Source organism: Magallana gigas, chromosome 3 (assembly GCF_963853765.1).
Source record: "Magallana gigas chromosome 3, xbMagGiga1.1, whole genome shotgun sequence".
Lineage (NCBI taxonomy): Eukaryota > Metazoa > Mollusca > Bivalvia > Ostreida > Ostreidae > Magallana > Magallana gigas.
In genome coordinates, this window is record NC_088855.1 from 29,901,973 (window position 1) to 29,920,411 (window position 18,439).

General features: G+C 34.2%; 3 protein-coding genes across 4 annotated transcripts in view; 1 reads left to right on the forward strand and 2 right to left on the reverse strand.

Moving 5' to 3' along the window:
- Positions 1–1,112: 1,112 nt before the first annotated feature.
- Positions 1,113–3,220, forward strand: LOC105340911 (neuronal acetylcholine receptor subunit alpha-5). The gene has a single exon (XM_011447168.4). The coding sequence runs from the start codon at positions 1,162–1,164 to the stop codon at positions 2,503–2,505; it is 1,344 nt and encodes a 447-aa protein (XP_011445470.3). The 5' UTR covers positions 1,113–1,161; the 3' UTR covers positions 2,506–3,220.
- Positions 3,221–6,303: 3,083 nt separating this feature from the next.
- LOC105340912 (probable G-protein coupled receptor B0563.6) lies at positions 6,304–7,571 on the reverse strand. Its single transcript, XM_011447169.4, has one exon. It carries the CDS (start codon positions 7,464–7,466, stop codon positions 6,378–6,380), a length of 1,089 nt encoding a protein of 362 aa, XP_011445471.3. The 5' UTR covers positions 7,467–7,571; the 3' UTR covers positions 6,304–6,377.
- A 2,879-nt stretch (positions 7,572–10,450) lies between these two features.
- Positions 10,451–18,439, reverse strand: part of LOC105346739 (inositol 1,4,5-trisphosphate receptor type 3) — a 35,737-nt gene continuing 27,748 nt past the window's right edge. For both annotated transcript variants that reach the window (XM_034480585.2, XM_066079235.1), the window contains 15 exons: positions 17,564–17,746; positions 17,255–17,360; positions 16,970–17,085; positions 16,496–16,665; positions 16,217–16,363; positions 15,622–15,783; positions 15,416–15,524; positions 15,136–15,259; positions 14,530–14,705; positions 14,037–14,189; positions 13,549–13,626; positions 13,274–13,393; positions 12,868–13,005; positions 12,407–12,732; positions 10,451–12,174 (listed from right to left, as the gene is read on the reverse strand). In XM_034480585.2, coding sequence (XP_034336476.2) covers positions 11,646–12,174; positions 12,407–12,732; positions 12,868–13,005; positions 13,274–13,393; positions 13,549–13,626; positions 14,037–14,189; positions 14,530–14,705; positions 15,136–15,259; positions 15,416–15,524; positions 15,622–15,783; positions 16,217–16,363; positions 16,496–16,665; positions 16,970–17,085; positions 17,255–17,360; positions 17,564–17,746 — 2,637 coding nt within the window. In that variant the 3' untranslated portion in view covers positions 10,451–11,645. The remainder of the gene's footprint in view (positions 12,175–12,406; positions 12,733–12,867; positions 13,006–13,273; positions 13,394–13,548; positions 13,627–14,036; positions 14,190–14,529; positions 14,706–15,135; positions 15,260–15,415; positions 15,525–15,621; positions 15,784–16,216; positions 16,364–16,495; positions 16,666–16,969; positions 17,086–17,254; positions 17,361–17,563; positions 17,747–18,439) is intronic.

Genomic DNA, 18,439 nt, shown 5'->3' on the forward strand with positions numbered 1-18,439 from the left:
TTAAAGCAAGAATTATTAAAAAAAACAAACTACCGATTTAATTCTTGAGTTGGACTACAACAAGGTGGTAAACCTGAGAATGTTGTTGACAGGTAATTTAAGTTAAAAACTTTACAAAATTATGTGAAAAATTTCGAAAAGGTTAACTTTATGATGTCATTTTTTTTTATTTTAGGGTAAAATAATGAATAAAACTTCACATTGTTATCAAAACAAAGAAAACAAAGAATTACAATTAAAATGATGATGTTCATTAAAAAGAGCCATTTAGGCCATTATTATACATGGTCCTTTTAGAAAGAAAATTTTCAACGGCTAATTTGTGTACCGTACGTTGCAGTCTCTCGGGATAGAGGTGACATCTTGTAAGCATTTACCAAGAAGACGAGACGCTTTATCCGTTTTCGACAAAAACCAGTAGTCAATTGCATGAAGAATTTAATGGTACTGATTGTTTTCACAGGATTTGCGTATAAATAAGATGAATCGGTCCAAAACTAGCGCACGTTTTTGTAACCGTTTTTGTGCGCAATAATTATACATTTTTTTTGATGGGTGGCACTGTAGCTCCCAGGTCGTCCATCCAATATTTTTTCAGACCGGGAACTACAGACCTGCAGCTAAGTTCAATGATGTGGTTTAAATTGTACGATTAAGTGCAAATTTAAATCCACAAATAAAAAAAAATTATATCGAAGAAAATACTGATGGATCTATTGTAAGTGACACTGCATCTTATTTTAGCTGCACGGACTTATCATGAATAGAACTGGGTGTGGGTGATTTGATAATTCTCTATTTTTCATGGTCTTATTGATGGAGATTGGCAAGGAAAACCTCTCTCTCTCTCTCTCTCTCTGCAACATATATGCCCGTTTAATTGAATTTCTTATGTATTTTTTAAATCGAGCTGATACGAGAAAAACGGGCGATTATCTCGTACATTAGCGACTGAACAATTTAAGATTTGTTCGAGAAGAGTTTTAGATTTAAAGGATAATTTTGTTGTCTTCTGATTCAATAGCTTGACCAATAGAATTTATTTCACCAAAAGCGATTAGAGCGAATCGTTTAAATCTCACTAGATGACCAATGAATTGAAACATTTTACAAAGAGATTCTCGCCCGTGAATTCATGAATAGCTCTAAATTAAGGGGGAAATGATCCTTTTTCACGTATTTGTTATATTTCTGACTGCATCTTTGTGCAGGTCTTTAACAAGAATGGACATTGAAAATGTACATTCAATGTTGTTTGTTAACTCAGTTGATCCTTATTTAGCCGATATTCGACCTCGACCCACAACAGTCATCAAAGGCGCTCTTCAGCTTCTCTCTATTGGCGGACTCGACGAAATTTCTGGAACTTTCTCGACGCTGGTCAGCCTCAGGTTGTCTTGGCATGACGATCGACTCATGTGGGTCACTGCATTTCCTGGGCCTGTTCAAAACATTACGGTGAAGCAGGAGAAGGTCTGGACGCCAACCATCATGGTAAGACATCCAGTGAAGAAGCGAACGAAATTCGGAATCGACGAAAATATGGCCGTCGTCCGGGAAACTGGCGAAGTCATTCTGACCATCGACGATTACCTGGAAACTGTGTGTAATTTTGACGTTACTTACTTTCCATTTGACCAACAGACCTGTGACATTGAGTTCATGCCTTGGATTTACGAAAGCCACGCTGTTGATTTTCAGCAGATGCATAGCGACGTGGGTATGAAGTTTTACTCGGAAAACGGAATGTGGGAAGTGCTCGGTTCCGAAGCTTCGGTGGTATACTACACAAATCATCGTAGCACTTATGCGGCTTTGAAATACTCTATCAAACTGAAACGGCAACCCGGGTATTTCATACTGAGCATATTTGTACCGGTGATAATGTTGATGCTACTTAACTCGGTAGTATTCATTCTTCCTGCGGACAGCGGAGAGCGCGTGGGGTATGCCATCACGTGCTTACTTGCCCTGGCCGTATTCTTAACGTTGACGTCAGACGTTCTGCCGAAAACTTCGAACCCACTCTCAATCCTGTCGTGTTTTCTCATGTTGTTGGTACTTGTTTCGGCCCTGATTTGCCTGTTGACAATAATCAGTCTTTGGCTTTGCCACAAGGACGATAAAACGCATATGCCTTTTATTCTGAAAAAGTTCACGTATTTCATGCAATGCCGAAATCGCAAAATAAGAGCAAAGACTGGAGATACATGTACTAACATCATTGTTGGCAACAGTTCCATAGAAAAGAGTGATTCTGAAAACATGAACAATTTTGAAGATGGGGGGAGGCGTATTTCAATGAAATCTACTAAGAGACAAATTACAACCTTACCAAGTTTTGAAAAACAGCCAATTGAAATTGAGACAAAAGAAAACAAGTACAGAGACGTAGGTTGGAAACAGTTTTCTGAAGTTTTTGATACGGTTGGATTCATCTTGACCATTTCCGTTACGGGTACCCTTGGCTTTTTATATGTCACAATCGCCGGCGGAAATCTCTAGGACCGTAGATGTAGAACAACATTGAACTACTTTACAACATTTCTATCTGTCGTCTGCCCGAGGTAAAACAAAGATTGATTTAACAAACTGCGTAAAATTACATCATTTGGCAAGATAGCCTGTGATGGATGAGATGATTGGACAAGTTTAATCCTATAACACGTAATTTTACTACATGTAGCCCGATTTTAAATAAATATTTTATATGAACTTTACAAAATATTTTAACACGTTCAGTGAACCGTTTTAATACATGTACATTGAACATGCATTTAATTATCCTTGAAAAAAAGAGCGGTTTGTATAATGATTAAGTACTTGGTTTATGTACACATTAATTTATCATTTTGTAAATAGGTTTTAATCTTTGTATATGTATAATTGTGCTAATAACAATAGCAAACTAATTAAGTAAATATTTTTTCATGTCAAATTAAATCTTACAATGTAGAAGAATGAACATGTTAAAATCATGAACAGTTTAAAACTTTCAGAGAAATTACTTGGTACATATTATGTAATTAGTATTTGCTGATTAATCATCACACGAAGTTAAAATGAGAAAGGCAGCGTTAGGAGGCTATGCCTCAGCGTTAATAGATATAATTCTCACGTATTTATTGTGTATTATTCATTTAAAGTTCTAAAATGTACACTCATGATTTTTTTATTTATTACGATTTGTATAATAAATTAAAATTTGTTTAATATAAATAGTAATATATATATATACATGTAGCACCGTTGAAAATATGTAGAAAAAGGAAAACAACGTTTTATTTTGATCAGTCTTCGAAGTTTATTTCTCTTTTAATTAAAATAAGAAAAATAATAAATTCGTATCACATGCATGCACAGAAGATACAATTTCTCTTCGTTCCATTGTTTTATACTAACGGACACGAAACCGACCGAGTAAATAATGTATGTAAATTAATCGTTGATCCATAAAGAAAGATTGTTTGAGATCCTATAATAAAAGGTTATGAAAATCGAGAATAGCGATCAATTTCACATTCAGCTTTTTAATATTTTGTGGTGTGAATGGAATATTCCGGTCAGCAAGCAATGTATAAACGCTGTTAACGTGAGAGCGAGGCAATAATAGCAGCCACGACACACGAGATTTGGTAGATAAATTGGTAACTTTTTTTTTTGACTGTTGTTTGAAAAAAAAATTATTGTATTTCTTAAACTGTTTTTTTTATTTATGTAATACCTATACAGCTGGATAAACCAAGTACACGCACTTTGGTCTATGGGGAGAGGCGGGTTGAGGACACTCAAAAAGGGGGTGGGGTGTTGGATATAGTGATTTGCAATACGAAGAATTGACATTTTATAGAAGTTTTCCTTTGTCACATCAAAAACTTTTTAAAACCCCAAATTTACGAGTTAATGTTACATTTTATTAAAAGCGTGTAAATGGATTTTTACTCGATTGGAATCTATCTAGACCAATTATTGATCAGGCCGTTTAAAGTTAAATGTGTTCAATAAATTCAATGATGTATTGAATTTTGTTTTAGAAACTTAGTCACATTTTTACCAGAGAAAACTAATTCCCGATATAAAAAAATAACCCTTCATATTTCATTTTTCAACCAATAATATCCACACCCCTCCCACTCCACCCCCTAAACAAATTTAAACAAAATTAGCAACTGTTAAGTTCATAAATTCGGATGGACGACCTGGGAGCTACAGTGCCTCCCATAGTAAAAATCTGCAATTTACGGCGCACAAAAAAAGTGCGCTATATTTGGACTGATTAACCTTATTTGCACACAAATTCTGTCAAAACAGTTAGTACCATTCATTTTTTCAGGAAATTTACTACTGACATCATTACTTTACTTGCCTCAGACTCTCTATTAAACATACTAACCGACCTCGGAAAACGAAGTATATTAATTAACGTCGAGATCGAGAGTCGCCATTTTCACGTGTAAACAAACTGCTCCACTTCACTTTACGGGACTGGTGATGGTGTTTAAAAGAATATCAGATGCAAGTGAAGTGACGATATCTGTAGTAAAATGTCCGAGGAATCTTTTGGAATCAAATATTTGTACAGAATGTGTTTGGATATAAGGTTAATCAGTCCAAAGCTAGCGCACTTTTTTGTGCGCCGTAAATTGCAGATTTTTATTATGGGAGGCACTGTAGCTCCCAGGTCGTCCATCCGAATTTTTTCAGACCGGGAGCTACAGACCTGCAGCTATGTTTCAGCAAAATTAGGAATCATCTGTGAGTGCATAATTGCAAATAGCATTTAACAGGAGATACCGTTCTTTTACTTCAGGGCAAACTGAGAAATCGTTGTCACCAAGAAAAATTGAAGAGCTAAAACGGAGAATGTTAAACAATTTTTTTGATGTGCACAAATTTCATATTTTTGTCAATGAGGCGAAGTTTAAGCAAGGTGAGACGGATGCTGTTTGCAATTGCCTAGTAGTCTCTTTTCATAACTATATGTCTGTCGAAAAATGCAATTTTTAAAGATACTTGTGTCTCTTAGAGTCATATAGGTTACAGGATTTTTTTTAATAAAACAATGAAAATTAATTTGAAATTATATTCAATACTTTCAAATGCGTTTGAATTGAACTGAGTAATTTTCAGAAAGATTAAAGCTTACGTAGCTTTAAAAAACGTACCCAACACAAAAATCACTTTCTTTAAAACCATTAAACACGGCATAAATATAGCTTTAAGATGGTGTATATCGAACCACGACTTCCAGCCTAATACTGGCGCCGCAAGAGGGCTTGAATGTTTATCATAGAAATAAATAGGGATCTTCTAAAATAAAAATTCTCAAGAACTACAAGTACAATGGCACACTTTGTCAATCTAATTAAAATCAGATGTTAGATCCGCTCGCTTACTCGTTTGTGTAGCGAGTAAGCAAGCGTATCTTATAACATCTAATTTTAATTAGATTGACACTTTGTGAGATTACTATGTTGTTTAAATCATGACCCCTGGACCAATATTTGGGCCCCAAGATGGATAAACAGCAAACAATTTATTAAGCTTGGACTATCGCATTCTGTTTTATTTATTATAGTTACTATTATAGTATCTCAATTCATATACATGTATGTATTTGTAGGTTTGATGGGATATATTTTTTTTAATTTGCATCAAATGTAATTTATTGTTTACACTATGATAAATATTTATTGTTTACACTATGATATTGTTTACACTATGATAAATATTTATTGTTTACACTATGATAAATATGTTACTTACCTCGTTACTATTTCGAACAGAAAGATTAATTCACGACAAATACATGCTTTAAAATATTACTTTAATATACACATATACTTGAATGCATATTAAACATCGGGACTTTTCTCGTCTAACGAAAATAAGTTTAATATATATCAGAATAAAATGGATTCAGTCCAATACTATTGCAAGTAACTTTTTTAAACAATACCTTGTATATCATATGATGTAGATGAAATTTTAAAAAGTCCATCTCTCTGTCCGATTAATTCATATTTCATGTATCTTCTTTTCATTATCATCCCCATTTGTACACCTTTTTGTTTAATTTTCTTGTGACATAGAGTGACTAGAGTCCGCAATAACAGTATTAACGATAATTACGTATTTTTTTTTTAATGAAAAATGACTTTGAGTTTTGCATCATAAAATAAGAAGATAAAATAAAAAAAGAGGGAATACCTGTAGTTATTATCATAACAGTTTGTAAACGTAACTCTAATATGTTTAATATTAATTTAAATTTGCTCGCTACCTCAATACAATATGTTTGTTACGTACTTGGTATAAAAATAAATATACAATGACAGTCTAAGAAATAATTTCGTATTTCAAAAAAAGATATAAGGTTACAATCTGGCCTCTTTCATTTCAATCCCATAATTCCGCGTACTTTTCACACTTCCGTACACATTCAGAAGAGTATTGTCACTATCATAGCGACTGCTCATTTTAGATCCTGGGCACATGTCAACTAATTGGGTCCGAAACTTCCTACCAGAGGCACAATACAAGAAAAAGTTGATCGCATGGTTGGTGTACATCAGGAGTTCTGTAACGGTCTTGATTAAAGTGAACAAGGCAATGTTTTCGGCACTTGTACCGTAGTCATTCCACACCGCCGTGATTATCAGAACTGTATTATTAGGCAGCGTGGTCATAAGGAAACTCATTGATACCATTAGCATCATGACGGTAAATTTTCGATTGCTTGTTTTCCCATTGTTTCTGCGCTTTGTGCTGTCGTCTGAAATGTGTTCGTGAGTTTTCAGCAGTTTTCTTCTCTTCTTGGCTCTGATGAATTGCAGAACTATTTTGGCATTGAGAACAGAAATGATTATTGTGGGCACGAACGAATACAAAGCGGCGTCTATCCAGGGCCACGTCTTGTGCACCAGAAAATCGTACGAATCCACCGAGTAACACAAGCTCACGTTATGAACGGTACGCAACTCCACCGTGAAAAAGAAATGACAATTTACGGCAGAAAAAACGATAATCGGCGCAAATAACCAGAGTTTTGTAAATCTCTTTGAAGTAAATACAGGCCGGAGATAAAACGGTTTACAAATGGCAAAGAAACGCTCAACAGTGACCGTTACTATGGTCCATACGGAGGCGTCACTGCACACGTATCCCAGAAACACGACAAGTTTACACATCCAGTTGGACGCATTTCTAGGGTCCACGTCCCACAGTTGCGCTACCCAAAGTCTCAGTAATCCTACGTACAAAACTAGTAAATCCAGAACTGACAACACGCACAGGTAACTGTACATGGGTATTCTAGAGGCGTGTCTCTTCATGACCAGGAAAGATAGCGCATTACCAGTGGTACCTATAGCGATTAGGATAGGTGGCACAATCTGAAGCAGTTTCTTATGGAGGTAGTAAGGGGGAAGGACAATTAACTCCTTCTCGTAGTGATGGACTATCATAGTTAAATGATCACGTAACTATAAAATAGTCCAACAAAAATTTGAAGATCAGAAAGTGGTGATGGACGATCGTCATAAAATGATCACGTGTCTATATATAAGTCCAACAGAATTTTAAAAAAAAATCATCCGAGATACAGGAAAGGTAAATATTCAACAATCTTCTGAAAAGCAGACTTCCGCGCGAATATTGTCCAACAGAATTTTAAAAAAATTCATTCGAGATACGAAAGAGAATTAAATATTCAATTTAAAAATTGTATGCAAGAAGTATTTTGATGAAGAGCAAGCTGCTTGTAGCGTATACGATGCGGCAGTATGCGAGTCTTCTGCTCTCTGTCGCAAGCTTCGATATGGGATCATAATCGATCTCGGTTTTCCTTGCTGGGTGTAATCAAAAAACAACAATACACCGATTATACGTGGAAGCAAAAGAAATGAGGAAGGAAAACGAGTTTGAAATCTACCAGGTATACTAGTATTGTTTGATTATACATGGATATATACGGAAATTATTACGATTTCAATTTACACGACTTTGAAATCGAAACTTTCTAGTGTTCAGACGGTATACGTGCAAAAATCAGAGAGGTCTTTGCTTCTGACATGAAAAAAATAAAATAAAGCGACTCTAAACATAAGAAATGATTTATTACGTCAGGAAATTTGTATAGAAACAGAAAACATATTATATAACAAGATGTATTGAATTAAAAAAACTTTATTCATTTTGTCAGTTCAATTGAGAGTTGAAAATATGCAATAAAAATCACTAAATTAACAGTTAAAGAATCTGAAATGTAGTACTTGACTTAAGTATTCAACGTTTAGCAGTCAGAGAAAAAACAATCTAAAAGGTAAAATATATAATTAAGTATCGTATGCGGTATTTTATTTTTAAATTTTATGTGGAGTTCTGTGATAAATGAATTCATGAAGTTATAGAGACGGTGACATGATGATCTTCATGTTACAGTTCTTTACTTAGATCCCTTTTTCCCCATAAAAGCTGTATTCAGTTGATAAGAATGTTATTGAACTCGGTATGTCAAACAACCTTAATGTTTAGAAGAACATTGTCAATTGTCATTAGAAAGTAGAAAGACTTAATGATCTCGTAATCAGAAATACATAGATAAAAATATGATAAACATTTATTAAAATGAGTTATAGTCTGTCCCAAGTTACGTTTCCACCTGTACCATGTACCTGTCAGAAAAGTAGAATTGAAATCGACAAAAGGGATTTGACAACTTAATTTATATATTTTCACTCATTTAACAAAAAATTGTTTACATCTTTTATCATTCGGAAGTTACTCGGAACACCTTGCACAATTTTTCAATGTTTCTATCCGGGTACTTTTATGTCACTTGCAATGCAAAATCCCTGTATTTTTTATTTTTATTTTTACCTTCTATTAAAATCTGATAAGTTAAGAATTTTGAATGGTTTAAAGGGGCATGTTCACGATTTTGGTCAAAAAAATGTTTGTCTGATTTTAATGTTTACAATGCTTCAGTAAGACATTTTAATAGGCAACTAAAATTTGAGCATCATTCGTTGAGTTATAAGAGAGTTACAGAACTAACAATTCTTTGCTATGTAAACAAAGCTTTCGTTTACATTTTGAATGTTGAAGTGAAAATTCCAGTTTTAGTCTGAAATGATTGTGTTAAACGTTAGAAACTGTTTATTTATGCTTAAAATGAAAAAGAAGATAGACAAATCAGCTTGAAATTTTTTTTACTGGTATATTGAACCTACGTTAACAAAAACAGGAAGCCAGGAAAGAGCCTTGTTTACATGACAAAAAATTGTGAGCCTTGGATCTGGCTCAAAACTCTACGCCTGACTCTCAAATTTCACATGATCATTAGAAATCCATTCCTAAAGCATTAATTGTAAATAATAAAAACAGTACCAGTAAAATTGAATTTGACCTCTTTAAATAAATATCTTGGGACTGAGTATAAGTTTAAACGAGATATTAATCTCGTTACAAAGAGAAAATCCTCTCATTTCAACGAGTTACCATATCAATATAAATGAGAATCATCTCGTTAAATTAAGTTATCTCGTTATAATAATGAAGACAAGTGAAGATATCGTTAGATCGTCAAAACAATCGTTATAACAATCTATTTGATAGTTTGAAAGTCCGGACGGCACACTTAATATTCAAAATTCGACATTCGGAATGCGAGTTTGAGATTTAAGATCAATCTCTAAATTCGCCAATCAAAAAAGTAAAAAGGAGTGTACACTTGCGCAGATCCAGAATTTTTTCCGAGAAGGGGGGTGGGGTGTCGAGGGAAATTTGAGTTTGCTTAAAAGAAGAGATCTTTATGGAGATATAGGAAAAAATTCAAATTTTAGATCTTAATTATATATAAGCAAATTTTCTTTATCCAAGAACATTTCATAGCTAACATATCATACCTGAAAATTAAAGATAAAGTTTATGGTCATTTGTCGCCCATCTAACTTTCATAGTAGGACTATTTAAAGTGCCATAGCATGTCAAAGAATATTTAAAATGCAATTTCCATAAAAATTTAAACAACACTGATTAAATTATGAGTTTGTATTATATTATCTGCGAAGTCTTATGAAAACGAGTTAATTAATCGCCAAAACGAGATAAATATTTTAATTTAATAACGAGTTCGAGATACTTTTTCGCTATGTATTACAACGTTTGAGATACACTGTAAATATTTGGTCAAGAAAAAAATAGTTATAGCGATTCTTACTTGTTCTTTTCTCACAGTTCGAATGCAAGTTTTCATATTTTGTCGCAATAAAATATTTTCCTTTATATTTCACATTTTCGAATTACATTAAATATATAAACATAATTTTAGATACATTCTTTCCTAATCTGCCGATAGATTTAATGAAATTTGAAAAAAGCATTTTAAACCAGACAATTCACATTTGATAAATTCATAATAGAAAAAAAAAATAGAAACTACAAGCAATTCATTTTACCTTTTGTTTAATGATCCAATATGGCAAAAAATACATCTATAATAAACATCGACAAATATTGTGCAAAATTAAAGTAGAGACCTTTAGGGGCATTTAAGATGAAGTGAATTTGCTTGCAGTACAAATGTACCTGCTTGTACCAGTGCTTTCACAACATAATACGCACATTACTTACACAAACATTCATATTGCTAAATTTAATCATATTGAAAAGTATTCCTTTTATTCTGTAAATGAGAGAGAGAGAGGGAGGTACCGGTATATGATAGAATGATTGTCTAAATATATTACGAGGGAGTGTTTTAACTTATGGTGGCTTAGATCTGCCACCACTTGTCAGATCATTATGTCGACTTGTCAGATCTTGATGTCGACTTGTCAGATAATTATATTGACTTGTCACTTATTCACATGTTGAAAAAATTCAACACTAAAACGTTTCCACGCCAAATTTGTGCCATCAAGTTGACATAATATTTTCGGACAAGTAGACATAAGGATCTGACAAGTTGACATAATCATCTGACAAGTCGACATCATTATTTGACGAGTCGACATAATCATCTGACAAGTCAACTTCATTATCTGACAAGTCGACTTATAATATGAATGATAATTTTCTTCATTTTATTTTTTCTGTCAAATAATAATGTTAACTTGTAAGATCATTATGTCGACTTGTCAGATAATTATGTCGACTTGTCAGATGATTATGTCGACTTGTCAGATATTATGATGACAAGTTAATGACAATTAGTGGCACTAACACGCTTTGATAACAAAATATTGAGTTTCTAGTCAATATGATAATTTTCTGACAACTCAACATAAAGATCTGACAAGTTGACATAAATATCAGACAAGTCGACATAATCATTTGACAAGTCAGCATAATTATCTGACAAGTGGTGGCAGATCCATGCCACCATATTAACTACATCGAATTTTACTTTAAGTCATTGTGAAAAATAAGAAATGGTTTGTTGGTTGATAAACACGAATACCGTTTAAACAATCAAGGAACTGGGTATAAAAAATCAAATCAATTAAGGAGTTATTAAAAGAATATTACATTAAAGTTATTGTTGGTGTTTCCTGATTTTTAGTTTATATCTTTTTCAGTTTCTGTAATCGTAAGCAGATGATGTGCGATTATAAACTCATTTTAACAGCTTATGATGAAAATCAGAATCTAGAATCTCTCCGACCGTAGTCACCACTGTGTGAGCTATCAACGTCATCCTGAGGCTCATACTCCTGCATAGGATACGCGGGTCCTTCTATGGATTCAGGCCGGAAGTCGCTACCGCGCCTGTCCATGCTGCTTCGTCTGCTCATATAAGATGGCGGCGGCAGAATGGGATCGGAATCGGGGAAAAATGCCATCGACGCCCTGGGACTGGTGGACAGACTATCACCCCATCTGGGGCTCATTGCAGACGGGGCTATCATCGCGTCCCGGCGGGACAGAGGACTAGGAGTAAAGCCTCGCATCTCGGCATCGCTTCCTAACCGGGATCTAGATGGACTTCGTGCTCGATCATCCCATCGTGACGGACTGCCCACGTGATCGTCGTCGTCCTCATAGCGTGAAGGGCTTCTTCTCCGGAACTGGTCAAATCGGACCGGACTTCCACTTCGACTTGTAATGGACGTGCGCCTGTCTTGGCGGGACAAGAAACCGGATGTTACGGATGGTTGTAGGAGATCGGACCTGAAATAAAACAGCCTAATCGTGTATTATATTCAAACTTAAAGAAAAAAATAAGCAAATAAGGAAATTTAAGCTATTTTTTAAAATACGGAAATCCGAACTAAACGTTACTTAAAAGGGCAAAGTATAATAATATATAATTATTCTTAATCATATTTTTTTTTATTTCAACATACATGTACATGCTTATTAACTTAATTATGAATGCAGAAGGTCATGCATAAATCGATACCTTCCAAGCATGCTCGTTGCCAACCCAACATCGCTCAACCTTCGCCCGGGCGTCGCTCGTCCACTGAGTTGCCCTGTAGTTGGGTACACAGGTCGTAGATACTGTCCAGGAGGGATGGAACTAGGGGGTTGTTGTGCTGGGCTCGGAGTCGGCGCGGGACCGGTCGTTGTCGTCTGCTCTTCACTCTGCGTTGTTGGAACAGACGGTTCTGCCTCTTCGTCGGCGGGAACGGGAAGTTTGGCCCGGCGGCGGAAAGAACCAAGCCGATGCCTCTGCTCCCATGCTTTTTGACGGACCCTTTCTTCGTTTCGTTTCTTCTCCAGTTCCTGAGGTAAAAATTAAAATTTTAATAGTAATTATAGTAAACTGCAAGTCAAACAAAAAAAATTCCAATTTTCTTTCATGAGATGCTGTTTTTCGCCATTATTTTTTGTACGAAATCCAAATGCCTGTACATGTACCTCTTTTCGCTGTTTGTCGACTATTGATGTGACATGATACAGAAGGTCGTCTATCTTGGTCTCCGTGGAGTCTTTGCCCATCCCAGCGAGGGACAGGGCGCGGTCCAGAGGAAAGAAGTCATAATTCTCCTTCAGTAGCTAGACAGGTGGTTGACAAAACCGAAAAATTTACGATGCAACTTTGATTTCAATAATACAGGTAAAAAACATACACTTATAATTTATAATCCAGATCAGCATTTTTTTTTGGGGGGGGGGGTGGACTGATTAACGAACATCATTTTATGTGTTTGTAAAAATATTTAAAAAAGATGTTTTTGTTTTGTTAAAAAAAATAAAATATTAAGATGCAGCATTGGAATAAAATCAGAATATTTTTAAAAAGTGCCTTATATGGACGACGTACCAATTTATGGACAAACATTTCTAACGCTGTGTAATCGTTGACCTTGGTTCCGTGAAGGTGAATAAAAAAGAAAATATACGACCACATGTTGTGTTCAAATCGGACATGGTGATCAAATCCCTGGAAGAAGAAAAAAACATTATGTCTAAATGAATGGACAGAAGTATCGTTAACATTAATGCCCTCTTATAATTAGATTTCCATGCGGGAGATACAGAACCTAATCCGGAATCTGTCAAGGAGAGTCCGAAAGTATGTATGAATGATGGGATTACCTTTCCATGGTGCTCAAAGTCGTAACTGTTTCTGCTGCAGATAAAGCACGTATCCCGCATGTCTGCCTCCGCTGTCCACTGAAATTACAATATTCATTGTCAATACCCTGCAGCTTATAGGAAAACTTTGTCACAAAAAGAATTTTAAGAAAAAAAAGTTCTACAAAAAACAGTGATATGACATTTTCCTGAAGTTTTTTTTTTATCTTATTGTTTAGTTGGCGCTTTGTCCGTAAAACGTTTTTAGAATAAAAAGTTCATGACACAAACAATGATTCCTGCGTATAAAAACGTCATGCACATAATCATGACTTTTAAAGACGTTTTTTAGAACAAAAAGTTCATGATACAAACAATGGCTTCCGCGTATAAAAACGTCATGCACATTCGATATTTTCCCAGATCGGTATAATTAAAGATAAATTATAAAAATAATGCGGCTAGGAGCTGTAAAATTTCATTTGTTAATTATGCTAATTAGATGTTACCTTGAGATCTCGGAGTTCTGAGAAGGTGTCCACAATGATACCAAATATGATATTGAGACCGATGGTGGACACGAAGATGAAGAATGATATGTGGTAAACTACGACCAGTCCGAACTTGTAGAACGAAGCCTCCGATCTGTGTGCATTGACGTTCTGTATAAAAGACGGACAAAGCAGATAATTAAAAGTTTTAACGAATTACACATACACAAGTATGTTGATACATAGGAGTGCTTCATTTAATATATAAAAACATTTTATGGAACGAAGTTCCTAAAATTAAAGGTGTTAATATTAATTTTTGCTGAATAAGAGGAAATTATGTAAATGCAATTAAGAGACCTGCCCACGTTAAGCAATTACCAGTAACCATAAAATCATTACGTTTGGTAATGAATCTTATTTTTTCAACTAAAAAATAATTAATGTATATATATTCTGAGTTATCTCGATGACCGATGATCATATACGCGCATTTTTAAAGTTAAATTACCTCGAACATATCTCCGATCAACCCATAACGGATGACGGTTATAGTACACTCCCAAAGCGAGGCACAATACAGGTAGTCGTCTGGGTCAAACATACTCCTCATCATAGCAAAGCTGATGATACCGTACAAATAAAACACCACGAGACCCAGAATAGCCACCCAAATCAACGAACGACCTATCAAAGAAAACAGAATCAGTTTTTATTCAGTAAATAATAAAATTATTAAATAGATTTGGTCCGTTCAAGACCTTTTAAAAAAAGCTTGAATACATGAATTGTACATTAGTTTCAGCGGATGTTAGTATTTATTTTATTGGGTAACATGTACTTTGTTGTAAAATATTAATCACTTTAAGTACAAGTTTTTCACTAATGTAAATTTTACGCATTAACTTTGCCTTCAATAAAATTTTGCTGCAAATTCTCCAAATAATTGTAGCAAAAGAAGTTTTCATACATATATTTCAATGTTTATAGCCTAGGTAATGAACTAAGCAAAAGAGTATGCATGTCCATTTATTGGAAGGGCATTGGATCAAAAGAAAACAATACATCGACAGCTGGCAATAAACAAAACAAGTCAGAGTATATAACAGTGTTTTACCGTTTTGTGTGACAGCTTTGATTACACCGGACAATAACTGGTTGTTGTTTACGATGTTCAGGAGATGGAATGCAAAAAAGTATCCATGATACATGGTGCCCGCGATAGATAAAGCAAGAAACCCCTGTAATTTAAGAGATCTTTCTGTATTTTATATGGAAAACATAGGATACAACGAAGCTAAAAAAAAAAGAGAGGAAGATATAGATTGCCTCAATGTAGGAAACAACAGAAGCTTATGTTTGTTGATTTATTATGTTTCCTCTTTTTTTTGGTTTACCAAATAATAAAACGTCGTAAAACTGAAAAATTTTGCGTCTAGTTTAGACTCGTGTTTATTCTTCTTGTCGTCATCATCCTCGTCTTTTTTATCACGGGAACAAGTTTTTCTGTAATAAAAGAGAGAAAATCAGTTAAACATAGTACACTTGAAAAATACGTTAAATGACTTTTGATATAGGTGATACACGAAGTATATATACTTACTTTATGGACTTGAAAATGCTTCTAAAATGCGGAAGGCGCGGGTGGTTTCCTAGAAAGTAGCTGACCACAACCAGGGTGGTGAAAAAGTTATGCATTCCGCCGAGAGAAAATAGTGCCAGCTGATACTCGGCGTCCGTCAGTGTTGAAATCACAGGAATCGGACTGTCAGGAAATTGGGAAAAAAAGATTCCGTTATTGAATGAATTTTGATTCTTTGAAATCAATTTATTGGGTTTTTAAATAAAAACATGTAAAACATATACATGTATTTAAAGCTGGACAGATTGCTTTATGATTTATGGAAAACATAATATTTTAATAAAGTTGAACTAATCTTATCATTTCTTTTCTTTTCTCAAATTCACGTAAGGCCTAACAAACATTACTATCATCTTTTAATTAATAATGTCATTTGCAAGTTAATCCCTCTAAAAATTGCCCTGATAAGACATACTAGTACTATAATGCTTTAAAACAAAATAAAATGTATGTTTAATTCAAAGTTGTATTCTCTAATATTACTGTTAAACAATTTTATATTTCACGTCAAAAACCCTTTAAACAATAGAAAATGAAATACGCAAATCTGTCTCACTCCCTAACGATGTCTGGGATTGCTGTTGTATTGTGCATCAGTTCCTTCACACTCGAACTTGCCAGGGACGCTTTAGCTTGCCAGGTGACCAGCATTAATATGTTGATTGCAAAGCTCAGAATGGTAACAATGTGGTTCCAAATAAGCCTAAAAATCGAATAAACTTTGTTGTTTTAAAAATAAGTTTCGTAGTTATTTGCTTGTTAAAGAAGATGTATTTCAAGGTAACTAAAGTATGACTCAGACATATTTTAAAAGAATTAAACATATGTTTCTAACCATCCTTTGGTAAGACAGATCGCTATAGGGTTACTGAGGATATGTCTCTGATAGGCTATGTCTTTCATGATATCTTTCGTCCATTCCATGAGTTCTCTAATCTTGTTGCTAGGCGACGATCTATCTACGTTCCATTTCAACATTTCCTTCACCTCTTCGCGCATAACTCGCTTAATTATAAAATTTAAAAAATAAATCTTTAAAATAAACAATTTTTTTTTTACAATAACTGAAACAAATTTACAGAATGTTTAGAACCAAAAAATGGTTTCCTTTATTTCCTTGATGTATGTATATAAAAGTTTTGACAGCAATTTATTTGATTGCATCTTTGAAATTTAAACTTAAAAGTATCACAAAACAGAGATGTCTTTTTTAAGGTCTAGGAGAAAATCTGCCATTTGCCCAGTTAATGTGGCAGAGAATTCATTGACAAAAATATCCTAACATGATTGTTACATTTGTCAACAATACCTTATTTTTCACTCTGAAATTGACCTTTTGTAGCTCGTCGTCCTTCACAATTTCAATGCTTTGACAGTTCTTTCGGTAAAAATTTATAGCCTTTTGTTGCAGCAGATCCAGTTTAACTAGAAATTTATCATAATTTTTTATTATACACACAGAAAGACGCTTAAAAAAATCAGTAATAAGAACTTACTGCAATAAATTGAAGAAAAAAATAATTATATATTTTAATATTATTATCATGTGTTCAAATCATTATTAAATAGCATTTTAGTTGGTAAAGTCACCTACTGTATTCTGCCAGTTTGATATCAATATCAAACATGCGAGCAAGAATTAGATAAAATCGGAAGCCTACATCCATATACACATCGGCCAGTTCATCCTTTTGTTTTCTCTACAGTAAAACCAGGTTCTTGAATTTAAAAACAATCTCTTACACGAAAGAAAAAATCAAACTTGTAAAAGGTAATTTTGATATTATTCAATAATTTACAGTAACACAATTTGATGTATAAAGAGCTACGAGAATGGTAATTATTTTAAAAAAAAATAGTCTTTGGATAAAATCCGCATTTCCGGCTGTTTATCAAATCTCACCATTCCTTTAAAGAACGATTGGGCTTGGGAGAGAGATTTCATTGTACTTTGAGTCGGAAGAGCATCAATTCCGAGAGAGATGTTTTTTAATTCTTCGATTTTCTTCTTATCGGGCTGATGCATCTCATAGCATTCGGTCATAAGTCCAATGATGGCTTTCTTGTCCAATGTGTCCTTCACTTCCTACATAAAAAAAATCCAACGTTTAATTACCCAAGTATAGACTAGCTTTCTGGCTTCGTGTGAGACTTAGTGTAGTGATCAAGTTGGTGCTTACGGTAACGTGCTTAGCTTACGGCCAAAGTCAGTATCCTGCAAACTCTTGATTGACCAACTAATCAGTTCGTTGCAAATCAAAATGATCGGAGGCATTCTCCTGCCAGCCCCAATCGCAACTTCTCGGGCCTTTCCGGCAGAGGGCTACCGGAAAAGCCCGAGATGTTTCTTTTGCAAATCTACTAAACAATTATTTTATACACTGTACACTGACTCTGGTTTCTTTTTAGAATTTAAATATAATGTATTGATCATATACATTGGATATATTCGGTTATCTATCTTATTCTCGGGAGAAAAAATCCCGAGTAACATACCTTTATTATCATTTTTGGCTAGTTTGACTAAAAAAAATTTAACCTTCAACGAAAGAACCTTGAATTTATTTTTACATTGATGCTTAAATGACTTTCTGGTCCATTCCATTAAGATGAGAAAAAGCAGATAAACAAAGCTGAATGGTACTGATAATATATGATCAAGTATAAAATAAATTATATTTTGCAATTATGGTTTCTAATAAGTTCCTTGGAATCGATGAAATATAAATTGGCTAAATATTTCAGATAGGGATTTAGTAATTTGTAATGCTTCTGTTTT

Bases quoted from the DNA above. Each gene is read 5' to 3' on its own strand.
- LOC105340911 (XM_011447168.4), top strand. From the start codon at position 1,162: ATGATCCTTTTTCACGTATTTGTTATATTTCTGACTGCATCTTTGTGC.
- LOC105340912 (XM_011447169.4), bottom strand. From the start codon at position 7,466: ATGATAGTCCATCACTACGAGAAGGAGTTAATTGTCCTTCCCCCTTAC.